This window comes from Salmo salar, chromosome ssa09, assembly GCF_905237065.1.
Source record: "Salmo salar chromosome ssa09, Ssal_v3.1, whole genome shotgun sequence".
NCBI lineage: Eukaryota > Metazoa > Chordata > Actinopteri > Salmoniformes > Salmonidae > Salmo > Salmo salar.
In genome coordinates this window covers 78509664-78535924 of record NC_059450.1, presented here as the reverse complement: position 1 = coordinate 78535924, position 26261 = coordinate 78509664, and the positions used below count along the sequence as shown (strand labels likewise).

Sequence of the window (26261 nt, the reverse complement as noted above, 5' to 3'; positions counted from 1 at the left end):
CAAGGACTTATTTTTCAGTAAATATCCTAAAATAAAAACTTTGACTATAATTTCTCTGATCATTCAGCAAGTTTCCCCGATCAGCATCCAGCTCAATGTCATTGTGAGTAGGCTTAGAAGTTCTTTCAAAGAGATAAATAAAATGGTGATTAAATGCATCAATGATGGATTTTTTTCCGTAACAAGGCCAGTGAATTAATTGGTTGTGGCAGAGAGGATGATTTGGTCTATAAAAAAGGACTATCTTAATATAAATCTCATTCAATATATGTTTCTATGTTAGCGTACTGTAAAATAAGAAAGAAGGTATTCTGTCATATATGGTTTTCTCCTGTGCATGTTTAATATCAAATCAGATACCAGATGTGGCTAATACAGGCCATGGTTTTAAATGACAATTTTGGTTCTTATTGCGTTTTTTCCCCTCCAGCCAGTGGCAGGCCGCCTGCTAATCAGGAGCCAATCAGGAGAGAGGGCCACAGGAAGGGCTCCGTGGTCAATGTGAACCCCACCAACATCAAACCCCAGAGTGATACCCCCGAGATCCGCAAGTACAAGAAGAAGTTCAACACCGAGATCCTCTGTGCTGGCCTGTGGGGTAAGCAGCAGTTTAACACCCAGTTGACCCCTAGCCCCTATCCCCTAGAAGCACACCTTTATAATAGCATTTTTTTAAATGTATTTGTATTTTTATTATTAACCCCTCCACCACCAACCCTTTTCTGAGAACAAATATTTGTTCTTTTTTTACAGCTTTTTTGCTACATATATATATATATATACTATTGTTCAAAAGTTTGGGGTCACATAGAAATGTCCTAGTTTTTGAAAGAAAAGCACATTTCTGGTCCATTAAAATAACATCAAATTGATCGGAAGTACAGTGTAGACATTGTTAATGTTGTAAATGACTATTGTAGCAGGAAACGGCTGATTTTTAATGTCATATCTACATAGGCGTACAGAGGCACATTATCAGCAACCATCACTCCTGTGTTCCAATGGTACGTTGTGTTAGCTAATCCAAGTTTATAATTTTAAAAGGCTAATTGATCATTAGAAAACCCTTTTGCAATTATGTTAGCACAGCTGAAAACTGGTGTTCTGATTAAAAAGAAGCAATAAAACTAGCCTTCTTTAGACTAGTTAAATATCTGGAGCATCAGCATTTGTGGGTTCGATTACAGGCTCAAAATGGCCAGAAACAAAGGCTTTCTTCCGAAACTCGTCAGTCTATTCTTGTTCGGAGAAATTAAGGCTATTCCATGCGAGAAATTGCCAAGAAACTGAAGATCTCGTACAACGCTGTGTACTACTCCCTTCACAGAACAGCGCAAACTGGCTCTAACCAGAATAAAAAGAGGAGTGGGAGGCCCTGCTGTACAACTGAGCAAGAGGACAAGTACATTAGAGTGTCTAGTTTGAGAAACAGACGCCTCATAAGTCCTCAACTGGCCGCTTTATTAAATAGTACCCACAAAACACCAGTTTCAATGTCAACAGTGAAGTGACTCCAGGATGCTGGCCTTCTAGGCATAGTTCCTCTGTCCGGTGTCTGTGTTCTTTTGACCATCTTAATCTTTTATTTTTATTGGCCAGTCTGAGATATGGCTTTTTCTTTGCAACTCTACTTAGAAGGCCAGCATCCCGGAGTCGGCCTCTTCACTGTTGACGTTGAGACTGGTGTTTTGCTTACTTACGAGCCACTAACCAACAATGCAGATTCAAAAAAATATGGATAAGAATAAGAAATAAAAGTAACAAGTAATTAAAGAGCAGCAGTAAAATAACAATAGTGAGATTAACACCCAATCTGCTCCTAACACCTATCCCTAGACACTTATTGTCAGGATTGGATAGGTATTGCCGTAATATGATAATAGCTCTACCTTACAATGGTGTCTAGAGTGTATTAGCAATAGAGGTATATTTGGGGATGGCCATCTTTTATGTATAGTACAGTATGCTTGTGTCTCAAATTGCATCCTATATCCTATATAGTACACTTCTTATGATCAGGTCCCATAGGGCTCTGTTCAAAAGTAGTGCACTATACAGGGAATAGGGTGCCATTTGGGACAGGGACTATGCTTGCTGGGGCTTGTGATGTTGAGACTAACACAGTGGTGTGTTGGTCCAGGTGTGAACCTGCTGGTGGGGACAGAGAATGGTCTGTGGCTGCTGGACAGGAGCGGTCAGGGGAAGGTCTACTCTCTGATCAGCAGAAGACGCTTCCAACAGATGGACGTTCTGGAGGGCCTCAACGTGCTCATCACCATCTCAGGTAGTTAGCATAGTGCTGCCATACACAAGAATATACAGTACCGTATATACGCTCACACAGAGATAGACACACACAGATGTTTAATTTATTTTTATTTAACTAGGCAAGTCAGTTAACTAGGCAAGTCAAATTCTTTTTTACAATGGCGACCTTCCCCGGCCAAACCCAAATGACGCTGGGCCAATTGTGCGCTGCCCTAAGGGACTCCCAATCATGGCCGATTGTGATACAGCCTGGAATCAAACCAGGGTCTGTAGTGACGCCTATAGCACTGAGATGCAGTGCCTTAGACCACAGTGCCACCCGGATAGGCACACTCACCAAATAGGAAAGTTGTCCAACTAAAATGTGTCTTCCGCATTTATCCCAACCCCTCTGAATCATTGAGGTGCAGGGGGCTGCCTTAATCAACATCCACAGCGCCAGGGAACAGTGGGTTAACTGCCTTGCTCAGGGGCAGAATGACAGATTTTGACCTTGTCAGCTCAGGGATTTGATCCAGCAACCTTCCAGTTACTGGCCTAATGCTCTAACCACTAGGCTACCAGCCGCCCTGTAGGTATATTCTGTCTTGAAATGTTTTTGCACATACTTTTGCAGCCAACTAAACTCCATCACTATCCCGTTTGTCAGGTAAAAAGAACAAGCTGAGGTTGTACTACCTGTCGTGGCTGCGGAACAAGATCCTTCGGAATGACCCAGAGGTGGAGAAGAGGCAGGGCTGGACCTCTGTAGGGGACCTGGAAGGATGTGTGCACTACAAAGTTGGTGAGTATACACTACCTGGCCTTAGATCATGATAGCATCACTGCTGATTTTTTTGGGGATCAATCTTCCATCTTATTGCCTGACAGGCCTATACAGATGTTAGATCTTCATTTTTTTATTTCACCTTTATTTAACCAGGTAGGCCAGTTGAGAACAAGTTCTCATATACAACTGCGACCTGGCCAAGATAGAGCAATTTGAGCCAGTTTACTACAGCAGGAAAATAATCTCCTGCAACAGGGTGATCAAATTAAGATCCTACATCTCCAGACCATAAGGTTCTATCTGAAATCTTTGTAAAAAATGAGTTACTCACATACAGTGCATTGGGAAAGTATTCAGACCCCTTGACTTTTTCAAAGCTTTCTTACGTTACAGCCTTATTCTAAAATTGATTAAAAAAATTCTTCATCAATCTATGCACAATACCCCATAATAAAAAAACAAAACCAGATTTTGGGGGATTTCTGCAAATGTATTAAAACAAAATAACTGAAATATCACATTTACATACTGTAAGTATTCAGACTCTTTACTCAGTACTTTGTTGAAGCACCTTTGGCAGTGATTACAGTCTCGAGTCTTCTTTGGTATGACGCGACAAGCTTGCCACACTTGTATTTGAGGAGTTTCTCCCATTCTTCTCTGCAGATCCTCTCAATCTCTGTCAGGTTGGATGGGGAGTGTTGCTGCACAGGTTATTTAAGGTATCTCCAGAGAGGTTTGATTGGGTTCAAGTCCAGGCTCTGGCTGGGCCACTCAGGGACATTCAGAGACTTGTCCCGAAGCACTCCTGCGTTGTCTTGGCTGTGGGCTCGTTGTCATGTTGGAATGTGAACCTTCGCCCCCCAGTGTGAGGTCCTGAACGCTCTGGATCAGGTTTTCATCAAAGATATCTCTGTACTTTGCTCCGTTCATATTTCCCTCGATCCTGACTAGTCTCCCAGTCCCTACCACTGAAAAACATCCCCACAGCATGATGCTGCCACCACCATGCTTCACCGTAGGGATGGTGGCAGGTTTCCTCAAGATGTGACGCTTGGCATTCAGGCCAAAGAGTTCAATCTTGGTTTCATCAGACCAGAGAATCTTGTTTCTCATGGTCTGAGAGTCCTTTAGGTACTGGTTGTCCTTCTGGAAGGTTCCCCGATCTCCACAGTGGAACTCTGGAGCTCTGTCAAAGTGACCATCAGGTTCTTGGTCACCTACCTGACCAAGGCCCATCTCCCTCGATTGTTAAGTTTGGCCAGGTGGCCATCTCTAGGAACAGTCTTGGTGGTTCCAAACTTCTTCCATTTAAGAATGATGGAGGCCACTGTGTTCTCGGGGTACTTCAATGCTGCAGAAAAGTTTTGGTACCCTTCCCCAGATCTGTGCCTGGACACAATCCTGCCTCAAAGCTCTATAGAGAATTCCTTCGACCTCATGGCTTGGTTTTTGCTCTGATATGCACTGTCAACATTGGGACCTTATATAGACAGGTGTGTGCCTTTCCAAATCATGTCCAATCAATTTGAATTTACCACAGGTGGACTCCAATCAAGTTGTAGAAACATCCCAAGGATGATCAATGGAAACAGGATGCACCTGAGCTCAAATTCTCATAGCAAAGGGTCTGAATACTTATGTAAATGAGGTATTTCCAATTTTTTTATATACATTTGCGAACATTTCTAAAAACCTGTTTTTGCTTTGTCATTATGGGGTATTGTGAGTAAATTGATTAGGAAAATGTTTTATTCAATCCATTTTCGAATAAGGCTGTAACGTAACAAAATGTGGAAAAATGGAAAGGGTCTGAATACTTTCCGAATGCACTGTTTAATAGATATTTAGATGGTTCTTCATATGTCTGTGAAGTTCGATTTTTGAGATTGACATTTAAGAGCCATAAGGTTCTATCTGTGATTGCACCCCCCTAAAAAAAACAGATTTACAAATGTCTCAGTATTTTGATACTCTGCACTTCGGGTACCTTTAAGGGAGGAACTTAATGGGTTATGAAAGAAGAATTCACTTCAAAACAGTTCTGAGATCTGTGATGTGAAAACTTTGATGCTCAATATCTCAGAACTATGCTTTGCACAGATAGAACCTCACGATCTGTATGAACAATGTTAAAACCGTTGACACGTTACTGCTTATCAAAGGTCTTTGTGTTGTGATATACAGAAAGCAATGGGTATAAGACAAGAAAAAAACGATTTCAATATGTATCTATTCTCTGTCTGACTCCTTTATATGAGAGAGAGAGAGAAAAAAAAATATATATATATATGACTGTCAGTGTGCAGTGTTGAGCTCAGCAGATGTGAGCCTCTCTTTCCTGTGACTCTTCCTGCTGTTAGTTACAGAGTGAGGACATCTCAGGGACTCCAACCCAGGAAGGATATGATGTCATAGGGACACACACTGTCCTTCCCAGCACTCCCCTCAGAATTGTTTCTCATAGTCGGAGGCATGCTGCTATTGCCTCAGTGAAAGGCAATGGGCTTCCGGCCTTTCAAAGTGTAGTTATCAGAAGGGTTGCGTCCCAAAAGTAGTGCACTATATAGGGAATAGGGTGCCATTTGGGACGCAACCAAAAACCTCTTTGTTGAGATTGTCTAATGATCATTAGTTCAAGACCACTGACATATTAGTGTTACAGACTGATGTAGTGTAATAAGCCTTTATCTTGTTCTGTTTCCAGTATGAGAGAGATCCCTAATCCTCATTGAAAATCCCTGCTCTTTGTTACATGCAATTTCAGTTCGATATGAGAAGATTAAGTTCCTGGTGATTGCCTTGAAGAATGCTGTGGAGGTGTACGCATGGGCTCCCAAACCTTACCATAAGTTCATGGCTTTCAAGGTCAGCTTGACAACACTGTCCTAGTTCTGAACCCTCCTCAGTGGCTCGCTCTAGTTCTAACACATCTCTCTGTGATGAACACGTTTGAACTCTTTCTACTCACTGCACAGAGAATATCATCAAAGATATGAAATAGACTAACCCCAGGAGTCACTATGAGTTGGCGCCTACTGTCATTACTAATATCAGGACCAGAGTATGTCCTAGCCCTGTCTTGACCAGGAACAACTCTGGCCCCTGGTTATGGACTATACTCCTGGCCCTGTGTCTTGACCAGGAACAACTCTGGCCCCTGGTTATGGACTATACTCCTGGCCCTGTGTCTTGTCCAGGAACAACTCTGGCCCCTGGTTATACTCCTGGCCTTAGATACAGTATGACTTAATGTACAGTGGCAAGAAAAGATATGTGAACATTTTGGAAATACCTGGATTTCTGCACACACACATCACAACAATAGACAAACACAGTCTGCTTAAACTAATAACACACAAACAATTATACATTGTCATGTCTTTATCGAGCACACCGTGTAAACATTAACAGTGCAGGGTGTAAAAAGTATGTGAACCCTTGGATTTAATAACTGGTTGACCCTCCTTTGGCAGCATTAACCTCAACCAAACGTTTTCTGTAGTTGCGGATCAGACCTGCACAACGGTCAGGAGGAATTTTGGACCATTCCTCTTTACAAAACTGTTTCAGTTCAGCAATATTCTTGGGATGTCTGGTGTGAACTGCTCTCTTGTGGTCATGCCACAGCATCTCAATCGGGTTGAGGTCAGGACTCTGACTGGGCCACTCCAGAAGGCGTATTTTCTTCTGTTGAAGCCATTCTGTTGTTGATTTACTTCTGTGTTTGGGTTGTTGTCCTGTTGCATCACCCAACTTCTTTTGAGCTTCAATTAGCGGACAGATAGCCTAACATTCTCCTGCAAAATGTCTTGATTAACTTGGGAATTCATTTTTCCGTCGATGATAGGAAGCTGTCCAGGCCCTGAGGCAGCAAAGCAGCCCCAAACAGTTGGGATGAGGTTTTGATGTTAGTGTGTTGTGCCTTTCTTTCTCCACTCAGGTTTGTGTGTTCCTTCCAAACAACAATTGTAGTTTCATCTGTCCACAGAATATTTTGCCACTAGCGCTGTGGAACATCCAGGTGCACTTTTGTAAACTTCAGACGTGCAGCAATGTTTTTTTTTGGACAGCAGTGGCATCTTCCGTGGTGTCCTCCCATGAACACCATTCTTGTTTAGTGTTTTACGTATCGTAGACTCGTCAACAGAGATGTTAGCACGTTCCAGAGATTTCTGTAAGTCTTTATCTGACACTCTAGGATTCTTCTTAACCTCATTGAGCATTCTGCACTGTGCTCTTGCAGTCATCTTTGCAGAATGGCCACTCCTTGGCAGAGTAGCAACAGTGCTGAACTTTCTGCTTCTTGTAAATAACAAATAGATATTTTGTGAGTGTTTTTTATAAGGCAAGGCAGCTCTAACAAACATCTTCAATCTCTTGATTGGACTCCAGGTTAGCTGACTCCTGACTCCAATTAGCTTTTGGAGAAGTCATTAGCCTAGGGGTTCACATACTTTTTCCAACCTACACTGAGAATGTTTAAATTATGTATTCAATATAGACAAGAAAAATACAATAATTTGTGTGTTATTAGTTTAAGCAAACTATGTTTGTCTATTTGTGTAACTTAGATGAAGATCAGATCAAATTTGATGACCAGTTTATGCAGAAATCCAGGTAATTCCAAAGGGATCACATACTTTTTCTTGCCACTCTCTGGGTTATGACATAAGACATGTTGACTCTCCCTAAGTCATTCCTCATGTCTGTCCTTGTTGTGTGTGTCCGGTACAGTCGTTCGGCTCGCTCCCCCAGAGGCCTCTGTCCGTGGACCTGACGGTGGAGGATGGACAGAGACTTAAGGTCATCTACGGCTCCCTGTCGGGCTTCCACGCCATCGATGTTGACTCGGGGACGCCCTATGACCTCTACCTGCCCACGCATGTAAGTCCCCCACCCCCAACTCTGCCCAAAGCCTCCTCTAAGCTCTCCCCAGTCTCCTCTAACCTCTCCCCAGCCCCCTCCACCCTCTCCCCAGCTCAGCCTCCTCTCCTCTCTCCCTTTAGGGCCATGCAGCCTGGGTCTCTGTGTCTCTGTTCTCTAGCAGCTAAACAGCTCCTTTTCTCTGCACCCACGCCACTCAGCTCTTACAGTGAACTTTTGTTTCCGACTCAGAGTCGATGTGGGTAGAAGCTGTTTGTCATCACAGCCAGTTGACTCATTACAGGATTATTGACAGGATGTGTTTGTGTTTAAGCCAGGCCTGATATTGTCAGTGTCTGACCTTGTGGCAAAAGCCTTTTGGCATTTCTGTCTTTTGTAAATTGATTTCTCAAAAAGCCTCTCTTAGAAATTCTGCTTCGTCACAGTATAAGCTCAAATATCACTAACCTCAAAGCAAAGGAGATTCCGTACATTTAGGGAACTTTCCCTTTTTGGGAGCAAACAGATTTACTGAAAAATAACTCAATAATCAGTCCATTAATCTACCTTGGTCACAACAGTTGTCTGAAGATACAGGGAGGTAAGACTTGGTCAGTAATTAATAATTAGTTAATCTCCATGGCTGTGTTTGTCAGTCTGCCAGGAGGTGAACAAGGCTGAGGATGACTAGCCAGCTGGACCAGGTGATGGGTCCCGTTATTGCCTTTAACCCCTCTAAGAGGCTTAAGGTGTAGCAGAGCGGAGCACAATGGTGCAGAGTTTTGCAGTCTTTGACACTGTTGACAGGGGAGCCAAGGCAGCCTCTACTGCTACTGATGAGAATCACATAGACACACACACACACACACACCCACTGCTGCAGACACATAACCACACACACGCACATAGCTGCAGAGAGCTGCTGGGAGCTGACAGCCAGAGCAGAGGGAAAACACTATCCCAAGGAAATTAGCTCTATTACACACACACACACACAGACACACACACTCCCCAGTGTGCCAGTTCCCAGTGCTGTGCCCAGAGGTGTGATGTGGCTGTATTCCACTTCTCCCACTGTGCTGGCCCACAAAGCTATCATTGGCTGCTTCTCTTTGGCCTCAGTTTCCATCCATGTGTGCTACTTTTCACCAGATAGATAGCTCTAAGTACACCTCGGCAGCACTGGCTAACCATGTGCCTGCTAAACGGACCTGCCATTTTTTCTGCTAACACTTTTTTGGGATAGATTTTCACTCCATAATACTGGTATTTTACCCTGCAGCGGAAGAGAAGGGTCCTTCTCTTTTACCCGATCACTCACTCTCATATTCACTCTCTCTTACTGATACTCTCTGGTTCGCTCATTCTCGCCTTCACACACGCTCACACACACCTTTTCTCCCACGTATGTTCTCCATGTTGGCTGCTGTTGATGATGAGATGATCAGGATACCGAGACAGCAGATTAAGATAGCGCTGCGTCTGTGGATGCCTGTGTTGATGCTGAGGATTGTGGTGGCACAGCCACAGCAGCATGTGGACAGCGGGGTGCAGCTGGGGAGACAGGCTTCCGGCCGGGCAAGTATGGGGATCCTTACACTGGTCCTGTGGTGACTAACACTGGTCCTGTGGTGACTGTGACTTAGTGTACATAGAGCTTTTGGAGTTGTTTTAGGTGTTGGTTTGTTTTGGGACTTGGGTTTCTACCTGCTGTTTAAGCCACTAGTCTAAGCCAGTATGGACTCGCTTATAGCAGCTCTCATATGGAAAGACTTTTTAATAATCTTCTTATGCAAAGAGGTATTTTGGGGTTATTGTGGATCACCTTAGGTATTAGAATGTTGTGTATGTATGAATGATGCAGCCAAAGACTTGTTACAAAACTGTTGCATCCTCATAGAGATAACAGACACTGTCTCCTTGTTTGAATGTGGGCCGTTATGCAAGTGCTTGTGAGAGACCTGGCGGGTCAGAAGTGGTTCCTTTCTCCTCCTCGCTGCTTCCTCCTCCTCCTCACTGCCACTCGCTGCCTCCTCCTCACTGCCACTCGCTGCCTCCTCCTCCTCACTGCCACTCGCTGCCTCCTCCTCACTGCCACTCGCCGCCTCTTCCTCCTTCTCACCACCGCCTCCTCACTGCCATATGCTGCCTCCTCCTTCTCCTCACTGCCTTCTCCTCCTCACTGCCACTCACTGCCTCCTCCTCCTCACGGCCACTCGCTGCCTCCTCTTCCTCACTGCCACTCGCTTCCTTCTCCTTCTCACTGCCACTCGCTGCTTCCTTGTCCTCCTCACTGCCAAGAGGCGGTTCAGTGGTTATATAGCTTTGAATCACATCTCAGTGGAGCTCACCAGCCATAGAAACAACCTTCATGTGGGTACCTAAGTTGTATTCTGATGCCAGGAGAGCAAGAGCTGAGCACTGAGCGTGTTTGGCAAATTAGTTTGTAATTAGAGAATTTAAGTCAAGACATTGTGTGCCGATTAATTAGCTGAGACATTCTAATTAATTAAGCCGTGTCGTCACCCTCTCTCTGTTGCTGCCTGTAGTCAGTGGCTGGGCGGATTCAACATATTGAGCAAGAAAGGGGATGTGAAATTATGGAATGGAGGAGCGATATACACAGTTTATTAGGTACACCATCCCATTCACAAAAAAGGATCGCGCCTACAGACAGTGAGTCAAGTGGCCATGGCTTGCTATATAAAGAAGGCAGACAGGCATTGAGGCATTCAGTTACTGTTCTGTTGAATGTTACAATGGGAAAAACATTTGACCTAACTGACTTTGAGCATGTTTTGATCATTGATGCCAGGCACGCTTGATCCAGTTCACTGAGTGTGAATCAGCCTCTTATCAAATGGAATTAACCGAGATGGTTTCATGGAGGGAAAGTGGGTCGATCGAGGCAATAAAACTTTGTTTTATTAGACAATGTTAGTTTGTGTATTAGGAGGATTACAACTGGTGATGGGGCTGTATGATTATAGCTGTTGCTTCTAGAGATGGAGAGGTTTGGAGTGAGAGTGCTGTGCTGTGCTGCACTTCCAGTGGTCGGCAAGTCAAGTAGATGGTTATTTTCCAACGGACATAATGATAACTGATACAGTATAACACTATACTACAGATAGAGACACTATAGAAAGCATCCAGGTTGTGCCCCAAATGACACCCTATTCTGCTTGGGCTCTGGTCAAATGTAGTGCACTAGATAGGGGATAGGGTGCCACTTTATCATCATCGCATCTGACAGTCTTTTGTGTCTGTCTCAGATCCAAGGTGTGATCCGGCCTCATGCCATCATCATCCTACCCAACAGCAGTGGCATGGAGGTGCTGGTGTGTTATGAGGACGAGGGGGTTTACATAGACACCTACGGACGCATCACCAAGGAGACAGTGCTGCAGTGGGGAGAGATGCCTGCATCTGTCGGTGAGGTTATGTACATCGTACACACTCACCCAATCAACACCTGCTGGCTGGGTGTGTGTGTGTGTGTGTGTGTGTGTGTGTGTGTGTGTGTGTGTGTGTGTGTGTGTGTGTGTCTTGAGAGAGATATTCCACTTCCACTCAGAATGAAAAATGCTTCTATCTTTGATAGACTGCAGACCCCCACCATTTAAACAATAGAACGTCTCTTCTATCGTCCCTTTTTGTTATGCAGCAGCCAGGAAGTAACCGTTGTCAATTGTGCTTGGAGCACTGGGTGCAAAGAGGAGTCAAGCTGGATCCAACCCCTCTAGACAGATTTGGGACAATAAAAATAAGATGTTATGTTAGACTGTTTAAGTTGGGGCCATTGGCCAGGTCATTATTCAATGGGAAGGGTTATCTGTGAGGAATAGATTACAGACAGGACAGCGCTCCAGAGTATATAGAGTATAAATAAACTCAGTCCAGACCAGAGTATATAGAGTATAAATAAACTCAGTCCAGAGTACATAGAGTATAAATAAACTCAGTCCAGACCAGAGTATATAGAGTACAAATAAACTCAGACCAGAGTATATAGAGTATAAATAAACTCTGTCCAGACCAGAGTATATAGATTATACAGTAACAGTCAAAAGTTTGGACACACCTACTCATTCAAGGGTTTTTCTTTATTTTTACTATTTTCTGCATTGTAGAATAATAGTGAAGACATCAAAACTATGAAGTAACACATATGGAATCATGTAGTAACCAAAAAAGTGTTAAACAAATCTTGAGATTCTTCAAAGTAGCCTACCTTTCCCTTGATGACAGCTTTGCACACTCTTGGCATTCTCTCAACCAGCTTCATGAGGTAGCCACCTGGAATGCATTTCAATTAACAGGTGTGCCTTGTTAAAAGTTAATTTGAGGAATTTCTTTCCTTTTTAATGTGTTTGAGCCAATCAGTTGTGTTGTGACAAGGTAGGAGTGGTATACAGAAGAAAGCCCTATTTGGTAAAAGACCAAGTCCATATTATGGCAATAACAGCTCAAATAAGCAAAGAGAAACGACAGTCCATCATTACTTTAAGACATGAAAGTCAGTCAATGCGGAAAAGTTCAAGAACTTTAAACGTTTTTTCAAGTGCAGTCGGAAAAACCATCAAGTGCTATGATGAAACTGGCTCTCATGAGGACCGCCACAGGAATGGAAGACCCAGAGTTACCTCTGCTGCAGAGAATAAGTTCATTAGAGTTAACTGCACTTCAGATTGCAGACCAAATAAATGCTTCAGAGTTCAAGAAACAGACACATCTAGTAACAGGAAGAATATGACACTTAAAAAAAATATCTGACAAGCAAGCACTGAGATATGGAATGTTTGGGAATGCATAGAATGTTTGGGAATGAAGTATACTAAGGCATTTGTGAAAATTCTATAGCAATATAGAGTGGGAAAACAGCTGGGCATTTTGACAATTAATAGACACTGCAGCAAATAAAACCTAATAAAAACTTCTGTCACGTCCAAGACCGGAGTCTACGCAGGCAGTCTCACCAAGAGACTGTGTGAATCAGGCCTTCATGGTCAAATTGCTGCAAAGAAACCACTACTAAAGGACACCAATAAGAAGAAGAGGCTTGCTTGGGCCAAGAAACATGAGCAATGGACATTAGACCAGTGGAAATCTGCCCTTTGGTCTGATGAGTCCAACTTTTAGATTTTTGGTTCCAACCGCCGTGTCTTTGTGAGACGCAGAGTAGGTGAACAGATGATCTCCGCATGTGTGGTTCCCACCGTGAAGCATGGAGGAGGAGGTGTGATGGTATGGGGGTGCATTGCTGGTGACACTGCCAGTGGTTTATTTAGAATTCAAGGCACACTCAACCGGCATGGCTACCACAGCATTCTGCAGCGATACTCCATCCCATCTGGTTTGCACTTAGTGGGACTATCATTTGTTTTTCAACAGGACAATGACCCGAAATACACCTCCAGGCTGTGTAAGGGCTATTTGACCAAAGGAGAGTGATGGTGCTGCATCAGATGACCTGGCCTCCACAATCAGCCGACCTCAACCCAAATGAGATGGTTTGGGATGAGTTGGACCGTAGAGTGAAGGAAAAGCAGCCAACAAGTACTCAGCATATGTGGGAACTCCTTCATGACTGTTGGAAAAGCATTCCTCATGAAGCTGGTTGAGAGAATGCCAAGACTGTGCAAAGCTGTCATCAAGGCAAAGGGTGGCTACTTTGAAGAATCTCAAATATAAAATAGATTTTGATTTGTTTAACACTTTTTTTGGTTACTACATGATAGCATATGTGTTATTTCATAGTTTTGATGTCTTCACTATTATTCTACAATGTAGAAAATAGTCAAAATAAAGAACAAACCTTGAACGAGTAGGGGTGTCCAAACTTTTGACTGGTACTGTAAATAAACTCAGCACAGAACAGAGTTTATAGAGTATAAATAAACTCAGCCCAGACCAGAGTATATACAGTACCTTCAGAAAGTATTCCTACCCCTTGTCTTATTCCACATTTTGTTGTGTTACCACCTGAATTATTACCCATCTACACACAGTGCCCCATAATGACAAAGTGAAAACTTGTTTTAAAATTGTTTTACAAATATATTGAGAATGAAATGCAGAAATATCTCATTTACATATGTATTCACACCACTGAGTCAATACATGTTAGAATCACCTTTGGCAGTGATTACAGATTTGAGTCTTTCTGGTTAAGTCTTTAAGAGCTTTGCACACCTGGATTGTACAATATTTGCATATTCTTTTTTTAAATTCTTCAAGCTCTGTCAAGTTGGTTGTTGATAATTCAAGACAAAGGAAATGATTGTGGACTACAGGAAAAGAAGGACCGAGCACGCCCCATTTTCATCGACTGGGCTGTAGTGGAGCAGGTTGAGAGCTTCAAGTTCCTTGGCGTCCACCTCACCAACAATCTAACATGGTCCAAGCACACCAAGACAGTTGTGAAGAGGGCACGACAAAACCTATTCCCCCTCAGGAGACTGAAAAGATTTGCCATGGGTCCTCAGATCCTCAAAAAGTTCTACAGCTGCACCATCGAGAGCATCCTGACGGGTTACATCACTGCCTGGTATGGCAACTGCTCGGCCTCCGACCGCAAGGCACTACAGAGGGTAGTGCATACGGCCAAGCTTCCTGCCATCCAGGAACTCCATACCAGGCGGTGTCAGATGAAGGCCCTAAAAATTGTCAAAGACTCCAGCCACCCTAGTCATAGACTGTTCTCTCTGACAGCTTATTTCACTTATAATTCACTGTATAACAATTCCACTGGGTCAGAAGTTTACATACATTAAGTTGACCCTGCCTTTAAACAGCTTGGAAGATTCCAGAAAATGTTGTCATGGCTTTAGAGGCTTCTGATAGGATAATTGACATCATTTGAGTCAATTGGAGGTGTACCTGTGGATGTATTTCAAGGCCTACCTTCAAACTCAGTGCCTCTTTGCTTGACATCATGGGAAAATCTAAAGAAATCAGCCAAGACCTCAGAAAAATAAATTGTAGACCTCCACAAGTCTGGTTCATCCTTGGGAGCAATTTCCAAATGTCTGAAGGTACTATATTCATCTGTACAAACAATAGTACGCAAGTATAAACACCATGGGACCAAATATAACTGTTTGTCCATAATGACCATCGTTATGTTTGGAGGAAAAAAGGGGGAGGCTTGCAAGCCGACGAGCACCATCCCAACCGTGAAGCACGGGGGTGGCAGCTTCGTGTTGTGGGGGTGCTTTGCTGCAGGAGGGACTGGTGCACTTCACAAAATAGATGGCATCATGAGACAGGAAAATTATGTGGATATATTAAAGCAACATCTCAAGACATCAGCCAGGAAGTTAAAGCTTGGTCGCAAATGGGTCTTCCAAATGGACAATGACCCCAAGCATACTTCCAAAGTTGTGGAAAAAATGGCTTAAGGACAACAAAGTCAAGGTATTGGAGTGGCCATCAGAAAGCCCTGACCTCAATCCGATAGAAAATTTGTGGACAGAACTGAAAAGTCATGTGAGAGCAAGGAGGCCTACAAACCTGACTCAGTTACACCAGCTTTGTCAGGAGGAATGGGCCAAAATTCACCCAACTTATTGTGGGAAGCTTGTGGAAGGCTACCCAAAATATTTGACCCAAGTTAAACAATTTAAAGGCAATGCTACCAAATACTAATTGAGTGTATGTAAACTTCTGACCCACTGGGAATGTGATGAAAGAAATTAAAACGGAAATAAATCATTCTCTACTATTATTCTGACATTTCACATTCTTATAATAAAGTGGTGATCCTAACTGACCTAAGACAGGGAATTTTTACTAGGATTAAATGTCAGGAATTTCGAAAAAAGCTGAGTTTAAATGTATTTGGCTAAGGTGTATGTAAACTTCCGACTTCAACTGTATATATCACCTTAATTACCTCAACTAACCGGTGCCCCAGCACATTGACTCTGTACCCCCTGTATATAGCCTCGCTATTGTTATTTTACTGCTGCTCTTTAATTATTTGTTACTTTTATTTCAATTTCTTTGTAGGTATTTTTCTTAACTGCATTGTTGATTAAGGGCATGTAAGTAAGCATTTCACAGTAAGGTCTACACCTGTTGTATTCGGCGCATGTAACATAACATTTGATTTGATTTTGGTTTTGATTTGATCATTGCTAGACAGCCATTTTCAAGTCTTGCCAAAGATTTTCAAGCAGATTTAAGTCAAAACTGTTACTCGGCCACTCAGGAACATTCAATGTTGTTTTGGTAAGCAACTCCAGTGTATATTTGACCTTGTGTTTTAGGTTATTGTCCTGCTGAAAGGTGAATTTGTCTCCCAGTGTCTGTTGGAAAGCAGACTGAACCAGGTTTTCCTCTCGGATTTTGCCTGTGCTCTTCTCTATTCCGTTTCTTTTTAGCCTAAAAAAACTCCCTATTCCTTGCCGATGACAAGCATACCCATAACATGATGCAGCCACCACCACGCTTGAAAATATGAAAAGTGGTACTCAGTGATGTGTCGTGTTGGATTTTCCACAAACATAACACTTTATTTATTCAGGACATTAAGTTAATTTCTTTGCCACATTTTTTGCAGTTTTACTTCCGTGTCTAATTGCAAACAGGGTTCATGTTTTGAAATATTTGTATTTTTTTTTTCTCCCCAATTTCATGGTATCCAATTGATGGTTACAGTCTTGTCTCATCGCTGCAACTCCCGTACGGACTCGGGAGAGGCGAAGGTCGAGAGCCGTGCGTCCTCCGAAACACAACCCAACCAAGCAGCACTGCTTCTTGACACAATGCCCACTTAACCCGGAAGCACCAATATGTCAGAGTTAACACCGTACACCTGGCGATCGTGTCTGTGTGCACTGCGTCACTAGTGCGCGATGGGACAAGGACATCCCTGCTGGCCAAACCCTCCCCTAACCCAGACAACGGTGGGCCAATTGTGCGCTGCCCCATGGATCTCCCGGTCGCGGCAGGCTGCAACAGAGCCTGGACTCGAACCCAGAATCTCTAGTGGCACAACTAGCACTGCGATGCAGTGCCTTAGACCACTGCGCCACTACTTTTGCTATTCTTTTTTTGATAGTCCTCACGGTTTTGACCCCTGCCTGACTCTGGACTACTTTCCCGCCTGCCTGATCATCCTGCCTGCCCTGACCTTGATTCTGCCTTCCCTTTGGTACCTTTTGGACTCTGAACTGGTTTTGACCCTTTTGCCTGTCCACGACCATTCTCTTGCCTTCCCCTATTGGATGAATAAATATTGTAAGACTCCAACCATCTGCCTCCTGTGTCTGCATCTGGGTCTCGCCTTGTCTCATGATACCGGCAACTTGATACCGGAGTTTGGAAGAACGCCTGTATTGTTGTAGTGACTTGGTGTATTGATACACCATCCAATGTGTAATTAATAACTTCACCATGCTCAAAGGAATATTCAATGTCTGCTTTTTTACCCATCTACCAATAGGTGCTCTTCTTTATGAGGCATTGGAATACCTCCCTGGTCTTTGTAGTTGAATCTGCGTTTGAAATTTACCGCTCGACTGAGGGACCTTACAGATAATTGTACGAGTGGTTTACAGAGATGGGGTAATCATAAAAAAATCATGTTAGCCTGTATTATTGCACACAGAGTTAATCCATCCAACTAATTATGTGACTTGTTAAGCACATTTTTACTCCTGAACTTATTTAGGCTTGCCATAATACTTATTGACTTAATTAATTTCTAAAAATTGTCCAAAAAAATGATAATCCCACTTTGACGTTATGGGGTATTGTGTGTAGGCCAGTGTCCAAAAAAAGTTCATCCATTTTCAATTTAGACTTTAACACAACAAAATGTGGAAAAAGTCCAGGGTTTGTGAATAGTTCCTGAAGGCACTGTAGAACAACTCAAAAGAGGAGAGTGGGAAAAGTGTGCCTATTGATTTTCATCTCAAGATTGATTTACATGGCACTCATTGAGAGAGGCAGAAAGCCTTGGAGGGTCTAAAAGCCTTAGTGTATGCTTCCCAAATGGTACCCCATTCCACATATTGTATAGTGCACTATTACCCTATTGGCCCTGGTCAAATGTAGTACACTATAAAGGGAATAGAGTGCCATAAATCCCTGGTGGTTTATGTGTGTATCTCCACAGCCTACCTGCAGTCCAACCAGGTGATGGGCTGGGGAGACAAAGCAATCGAGCTGAGGTCAGCTAACACAGGCAACCTGGAGGGAGTCTTCATGCACAAGAAGGCCCAGAAACTCAAGTTCCTTTGTGAGAGGAATGACAAGGTACGACAACATCCTGATATCACCAAAACACACCTTGGGCAAAGCTCACATGACACCCTCTTCCCTCCATATCACTGGGCTCTGGTAGATGTGAAAGGTTGTATGTTGTTCATAGTGTTGTAGGTGTTGAATATTATACTGTAAGTTGTCATTTTTTTTAACTGATTGACCTATTTTCTGTGTGAAGGTGTTCTTTGCCACGGTGCAGTCTGGGGGTTGCAGCCAGATCTACTTCATGACACTGGGCCAAAACTCCCTGTTCAACTGGTGAGCTCTGGGGCTTAAAGACAACATACAGCGATCATCTCAGAAACAACATGAATTATACTCAAATACAGTCTTCTTAAACACTGAATTTACACTTTAGTAATACAGCTACAGAATCCCATGCATATGAGAATACAGTATTTGCAATCAGCATAAATTAAGTATTTTTGTGGCTAAGGCCACCACATTGGTTACAGGTCTCTAGCTATAGTACTTAAAATGGAACTGACAGCATTTAAGCGACACAAAATCTTATTAAAATATGTTCATATACACCCCCAGGAAGAATATTCAATTTTTTAAAATATTTTCTGACAAGTGAGCACTTAGATATGGTAATTTAGATATTGAATGTTTGGGAATTCATAGAATGTTTGGGAATGAAGTATACTAAAGCATTTGTGAAAATTCTATAGCAATATGGAGTGGGAAAGCGGCCGGGGCATTTTGACAATTAATAGACACTGCGGTAAATAAAACCTAATAAAAACATCTGTCACGTCCAAGACCGAAGTCTACGCAGACTGGTTCACCATAGCCAATCTTTCAACTGGCAGTAGCAACAGCTCAACTTTAGATCATTAGAACACATGGATTTCTGCAAATACGTAAATACCACAGGAGTCCTCTTACATTTGAGAACTTAACAATCCTATTGATCAAACAACCATGAAAAGGTAAGCTCTCTCTCCCCCAGTTATGCACATCAACAACTAATGCTAGCCAGAGCAAAATTAGCTAAAATTTAACGTAGCAACATTAGATAAACACTCTCAACCTTTTTCAGCTAATTACTTGTCAGAATTGCACTGATACATTATGGGGAATTGTACCGCTTGCCTGCCAATGCAATTCATTATTGTCTTGCCAATGCAATTCATTATTGTCCTAACCAAGCACCCAAGCTAACTGGTTAAAGTTGGCTGGCTTGCTAGCTAGCTACTTCCAGACATAAATGAGAGAACCTCACTCTGACCATTTTACTCGCCCTAGCAGAACGGGTTAGGCTGTTTACAAACGCAAGAGATGTGCTAACTGGATAATAGTCATTCAGGTTCTTGCTAGCTAACCAAATGACACCTGCATCTCTAGCTATGTATAGCCACCATAAACCGATATGAGGGGGAAAAGTCATTCACTCACCCACTCCTCCAATTACGTTACATGACATCCTCCTAGCAACTAGCTATCTAGCTAGCGTTAAGCTCTGTTTTTAGCTTGCTACATAAATAGATATGCTAGCCTATTAGCCATGATATGACTGACTTTTGATAATTTCCCTTGCTAGTTTGATTGTATTGACATTCCCAGCTTTAGTTACATTCGTCCGTTTTTGTCCAAAATATTGAGTAATTGAAACTGAAACAGAGCATCCCGAATGGAGGCAGCAAACAATTTACCCACCCAACCGGATAGCAATATTTTTGGGACTACCAGGAAATGTATTGGTTAATTATATTAATCATGCAGTGAACTGCATCCATCTATTCTGCTAACAATGCCTTAGTGTACGTCAAGAAATGTTGAGTCAAATAGAACCTATTTTTAAAACCTCTTATAAAGTTGGTTTTGTAGAAAAAAACTGGGAATTTGATATTTTGGACTGATATTGATTGTCTGTTTGTTTCATATCTGCAAAGTAGTTAAAACACTGTCAGTTCCACTTTAAGAAGTGAGTCTTGTGCCTTAAAGGAACGATTCACCCATTGTGAATGTTTTATCATATTTGTGCTTCTCTGAGCGATGTTCAAAACATTTCATGTTTTCATGTGTTTCTGAGCTATTCGTCATTTCAAAAATACAGCTGGTATGTGTCGCTGCACAGGGCTTCTTGTTTATATCTAGAAATATACCGGCAACCTACATTTGATTTCATATTGATCTTAATATCACATGGACTAAAAAAAGCACAATTGCTTCTTTTTTTACATCCAAAATGCATCAAATCAATTTTTGTTAATTGAGTCTTAGTATATTCATCATTTTATTATTAGCAAGTGCCATTGTTCATGTTAAATCCTGAGATATTTACCATTCAGTATTATGTGCTTTTAAGGATGCACCGTTGTAGATACCTCAGATCAGGAAATGTAAATCTATTTTTCCTACTCCAAAGAGATTCCCTTACTGAAGAGAGCATTAGAAATTCTACAGAGATTAGTGGGCTAGCAATCGTCTTTAATAGTAGACACTGATACTGCAAATTGCTTGTCCTTATCTGTCCCACTTAGTTTTAAATGAAGTCGTTTTATGGCCCCAACAATTCAAATAGTGGATACTGACTTTATGATCTGATCTCCACTTTCTAGTCGTAATTCAGATAACCAAATAGGCATTATATACCCTGTTGCATCTCTTGATCTAAAACTGATCATGTTTTACATTAAGTAGTTTTTAGGAAGAAGGAAGAAGAAAACAAAGGAAGAAGAAAAGGATCATTATGTTGGCCTTGTGCTATTTAGAGTATTTTTGGACGTAAGTGGCTGTACATATTATTTGCACTGTTTTATAGATATTTTATATCCACTGGTCATCTTTACAGTTTAATGGGGTTTCAATTTATCTAGCCCTTTGCACTACGACCACTTTGGTAAATGTTCGCTCTACAATGCTTTATTGTCACAGTCTTATACATTTGAAGTCTTTTATTTTCAACATTAAATGGTAAATGTTCGATGTACAATGCTTTATTGTCACAGTGTAATACATTTGAAGTCCTTTATTTTCAACATTAAACAGAGATTGCATTTGATTTAGATAAAGCTAAATCGTCTATTTGATATGCCATGATCTAAAAATGATGTGAAAACAGCAATAGGCTTTCAACTCTTAAGATTGTCAAACATATGTGACCCACCACATGGATTCGGTCCTATGTAGCCAAATTTGAAATTGTTTTTTTCTTTGGATAAAAGTAGAGACTCAGAGCTATAACATGTTATATCATACACTGCAGTTGAGGAATAATGGGAAAGTAATTTTGCTTTGAATTGTAACCCCACTTTTGAGAAAATGGCCCTTGATAGTTTTGGTGTACCTACTGGAGAGCTCTTCTTGTCTACACCCATTCAGCATCGTTCACACCCTGTTAAGCTTTAGCCCCACCCATTTCTTTAAGGATTCACATGTGAGGCCATGTGCTAAACAGAGTGTGTAGTGTAGTAAACAACCAAAGATTTCAAGACTAAAAGTGGTAAAAGTAGTAGCCTACAGTAATGAAAAACTCCAGGTAAAAATACACTTTATCAAGTTTTTGGCCTATATCATAATCTGACTTTGGTGCTGGTCATGTTGTTCTTCACATTACCGTCTCTGGTAAACACACACTATATCAAATAAAATCTCAGTTTATTTGTCACATGCACAGGATACAGAAGGTGTAAACAGCACAGTGAAATGGTTACTTGCATATTAGCAATATCAAAAACAAAGTGTCCAGATAATTATTTGATGATGTTTACCCAGACACACTTGTCTAAATTGATGGGTTATGTGAAAGAAATGCTATAACCCCCACCCAGCCACATCTAGATAAGTGGATGGCTCACTATTGTCTAGACATGTACACATGTTCATAATCACCCCCATATACCTGGCTAACTTGATGGGTTATGTAATCATCTGGCAAAGTGGAGTCTTTTGTTTAGACATGTAGCTAGCTAGCTAAACAGTGAACCGGAATAATCTCAACTCATACTACTACCAAAACAAACTGATTGTCATAGCTGTAGTATGAATATGCAGGTGCTAAAGCTAACCAACTAGGTTCAATGTTAGCTAGCTAACATTAGGCTACAACTAGCAATGCAAATGGCTTTCTGATTCAAAAAATATTACTACACAGATAGGTTCAATGTCCGCTAGCTAGCTAACAGTACGCTTTAACTTGCAATAAAAACAAATTTCTGATAAAATTAGAAATGTATAATATCTGAAAATGTAGCTAGACTCTTACCCGTATACATGGATGAACACTTCACGGCAGACTGTAACCATTTAACTTTTTTGTAGCTACAGTACATCTTGTTTGACCAGCATTGTGTAAAGTCACTCTGGTTCACACTGACCGTGGCGTGTGCAGAAAAAAAGCCCATCACAACTTTTTCCAACTGATTGGTCAATAGCGCCTGCTAAATTCAGGGCATCAATTTTGTTGAGAAAAGTAGCAAAACGTTTGTAGTTCTCGATGGCTAATGATATATATTTTTTAAAAATCTGCAGTAAAAAGGATTATCAACGCATACTGAGCAGCTCATGTTATAGACAGAAGCATCCTACATGGCAGACCAATCCAAACTCATCTCCAGGCATCTCCAGCCCATCCATTATCTTAGCCAATCATGGCTAGCAGGAAGGTTCCTGACTTTTTCCATGGCTAAACCAACTAGGCTCATAATTTAACCATTTTATTCGTATTTACAGATGGAATACCAGTTTGTTATTCAGGCACATGAAAGTTTACATGTTCCAGAAGGCATTTATGTAAAAAAAAATGGATTTTGATTTAAAAAATGTATTAATTAAAATGCCTCTCCTGGGAAGTAGTGACGTGCAACATACGCCTAGCTTCCTGAAATGGGTCACACATACTCTTTTGTAGAAAATGTTTGGTTATGAACATTGAAATAATTGAGCTGTGCCACAATTGTGAAATGTTAACTCAAATCAATTGCATTTGAATCCAGTTGTTATTTGCTTTTTCTTCCCCCAATATGCTAAATGTTTTGCCACCATTTTGATTAGAGATCTAGTTTTGGCAGTTATTTTATGTTTATGATAGAATACTGCAGCTGGTTCTGTGAGCATATTGTCAACTGAAAATGACCTTTTTCAAGACACAATTTGATATAATGTTGTTATTGTATTGTTACTAAAAAAGCATAATGTATTTTTCAGTGAGAATTCACTCTTGAAGTGTATTCAACTGACAAGATATTTAGGTTAGAAGGGAAAAGCCAATAAGGTAATCAGTTTCACATAGCATTTTCAGGTATATTTACCCTATAATTGTTAGGTTTCCAAGAACTAATGTTTTCACTATCATTGGTCTAATTGGTAGAATAATCTTAATTTACATCCTGGCTGAGATTTGTAGACAAGGCAAAGTGGTAAGAAATCAATCAAATTGAGTTTTGGTTAAATGTTTGTAGTAGATTGGCTTTAAGTATTTTAGAAAATAGTAAGAGCACTCAGTTGATATCTCATTTATTTGACATGTATGATGCAAATTTTATCATTTGTCAGATTTTGAGTAAGGGATTCAATGGGTATATTTAAACATATTTTTATAATTAACTTAAAACTTTTTTTAATGCCCAAGTAGAACTTGTGACAGTGAGTCAATATGATTACCATCTCCATTTGTATAAAGTTGGTGATTATTTCTATAAAAAGGGGAATTTTAAGCAGAATTTGTAATGTCTGACATGTTAATGAGTTAGATAATACTTTACCAACAGACATTTGTATTACAGTTGAGGATTGTGAGTCATAGCACTCTCTGTCATTTCTCCCCCTATCCACTCCCATACCTCATGAAGTGCTCTTGTGTGAGATCATTGTCCTCTTGAGAGCTTTGTACTGTAGGAAGGACTGAGGATGTTGATGAGTACTGTAGCAAGGACTGAGGAAGTTGATGAGTACTGTAGGAAGGACTGAGGATGTTGATGAGTACTGTAGGAAGGACTGAGGATGTTGATGAGTACTGTAGGAAGGACTGAGGAAGTTGATGATGGTTTGTGTCAGGTGTGCATCGTGTAGCTGTGAAGAGTCCTCTCTGCTTTATATGATGCAGAGCAAATGTAGTTTTTGTTCTTGGGGAATTCGAGTTAGAAGACAAAATAATTCTGAAAGGATTTTGATTTTGAGGTTTTCCCCAACAAAATATATCTATTTTAGTGTCAAAAACGTAATGATAAGGTTGACCAAAATATATTGATAAATATCCACAACATATATTGTTTCCTTACCTGTTCTTTTCCCATTTTGTTTTTGAAATTGTATTGAAAAATTATGTTTATTTTATTTTGTCCCTTGTGTTGTCTTAGTTTTGCTTTATTTTTGCACTGGAACTTTCGTATTATTTGTACAGCATGTACTGTATACCCAACCGGTGAAATTAATTAGTAACACTAATTGAGGTGTTATTATGTAAAAATACTGTTGAACAATAAAATATGTTGTATACAATTACTGTGTAGTTCAGTGGTTATTTCAATAGCATCTAAGTAATATCAACATTTGATGTCCACATGCTAACAGTATTCCATATCTGGAGCAGTCACAGTGTTTGGGCCATAGATATAAAGCAGTGTTCTATATCAATGGTTTGGGCAGCTCTCTGGCTAGTGGCTGGTCTATATTTGCGGGTTAGAGTTTAGTTCGCTGGTAAACTGGGGAGTCAGCCGTGTCAGATGGAAGGGAGGTAACCTGAGACGAGACCTAGCTCACTTCCTCAACTTATTCCCTCATCAGGCTCAGTCAGACGCTGCTACAGTGGAGCCGGTGGCTCTCAGTCACTGCCATGGCCACCTCCCCACACCTAACAGTCCCTCTGACACCCCCCAAAAAAAACACCACAAACCACCCCCCTCCCTCCTGGAGCCAAACCCATTTGTAGATGACAGTTTAGTAGTGCTCAGAGAAGGACCCTCCTCTGCTCCCCCTTGGTGAGCAGGGAAAAGAGAGTGTAAGGGGGAGGAGCAGAGAGCGCGGTCCGTCTGTCTGTTTCTGCCTGACTCCCACGGTACAGTCATCACCCATTGGACTAGTAGCTACAAAGTGGTTCACTGGTAAGGTCTCTCTGCATGGTGTGGGATTTTTTATTTCCCCCAGAGGAACCATTAGTTGTGTGGTCAAGGGGTCAGATGTTAGTACAACTTGTGTCACAGGATCCTTACTCAAAATATGCTCTGGTTTGTGTTCACCTGTTGACTATACATAAAGCTGTGAAGCTATCTGTCTCTAACCAACATCAAATGGAAATCTAACCTAGTAGTCATGTCAACTTTGAATGACTTGACAGCTTGTCTTAGTGATAAAACAGTACAACATGGCAGTAAATCACAAAGTTGTGTCGTGAAAAATCTGTTGCATTCACTGGGATTTAACTGTAGAACTGGAAAAGTGTGTCAATTATATAGTGTACAGCGGGTGAGGCAGCTTCCCACTGTCATTTCGTGGATAATTGGGTAATATTTGGTTGAGATGTTGATCAATGATATTACAATCTATATTTACTAACTCAAAAAGACAGCCAAAAATGTGTTGAATTTCCATTGTGTTATCTATGATTTCAAACATCTAAATGCACAACCAAATTCCAATGGAAAAACAATGTCAGATTTTTGGTTTAGTTGTCACCTAAATGTCTATCACTGCGCTTTCAACCAATTTAAAGCACAGTTCAAATGGGAATACAATGTCAGATATTTTGTTTATTTATACAATAGATTGTGTTATCACTGTACTTCATCTAATAGCAGAACCAAATTACCTGGATTGCAGTTGAGATTACATTAAAAGTACATGGTGCAAGTGATCAATGCCCTTTGAGATTCTGCACAGATTATTACAGCAATTGTGACGATCTCCACAGACCTGTGATCTTTGCATGCTGTCTTGAACATGCACGCTTTCTATGATTACATAAGAAGACATTTATAGTTACAGCAACCTCAAAATGTGGCCATGGATGTGTTACTCATTTTAAGGTTGAATGTTACATTAGTTTGTAAGAATGCCTTAACGTTAAGCTATTTACTGTAGGCTGCTACAAAATTAATATATTGTGTTTGGTTGACCAGGCAACCAAATATCAACATTTAAA

The 26261-nt window shown here is 41.2% G+C and overlaps 2 protein-coding genes across 14 annotated transcripts in view; both read left to right on the top strand.

The window, feature by feature from the left end:
• The window catches only part of LOC106611981 (mitogen-activated protein kinase kinase kinase kinase 4), a 144199-nt gene extending 119574 nt beyond the window's left edge, over positions 1–24625 (top strand). For 6 of the 11 annotated variants that reach the window (XM_045724060.1, XM_045724063.1, XM_045724061.1 and 3 more), the window contains 9 exons: positions 431–598; positions 2141–2284; positions 2918–3052; positions 5805–5905; positions 7775–7924; positions 11176–11335; positions 18027–18166; positions 18354–18433; positions 22655–24625. In XM_045724060.1, coding sequence (XP_045580016.1) covers positions 431–598; positions 2141–2284; positions 2918–3052; positions 5805–5905; positions 7775–7924; positions 11176–11335; positions 18027–18166; positions 18354–18433; positions 22655–22781 — 1205 coding nt within the window. In that variant the 3' untranslated portion in view covers positions 22782–24625. Of the gene's footprint in view, positions 1–430; positions 599–2140; positions 2285–2917; positions 3053–5804; positions 5906–7774; positions 7925–11175; positions 11336–18026; positions 18167–18353; positions 18434–20821 lie in introns of those variants that run through there. The other 5 variants (XR_006771060.1, XR_001330197.2, XM_014212723.2 and 2 more) reach the window with 5 other exon arrangements.
• The window catches only part of LOC106611982 (myotilin), a 28738-nt gene continuing 21450 nt past the window's right edge, over positions 18974–26261 (top strand). For 2 of the 3 annotated variants that reach the window (XM_014212729.2, XM_014212726.2), the window contains exon 1: positions 25150–25224. The gene's annotated coding sequence lies outside the window, so the exon portion shown is untranslated. Of the gene's footprint in view, positions 19111–25149; positions 25225–26261 lie in introns of those variants that run through there. The other variant, XM_014212728.2, reaches the window with a different exon arrangement.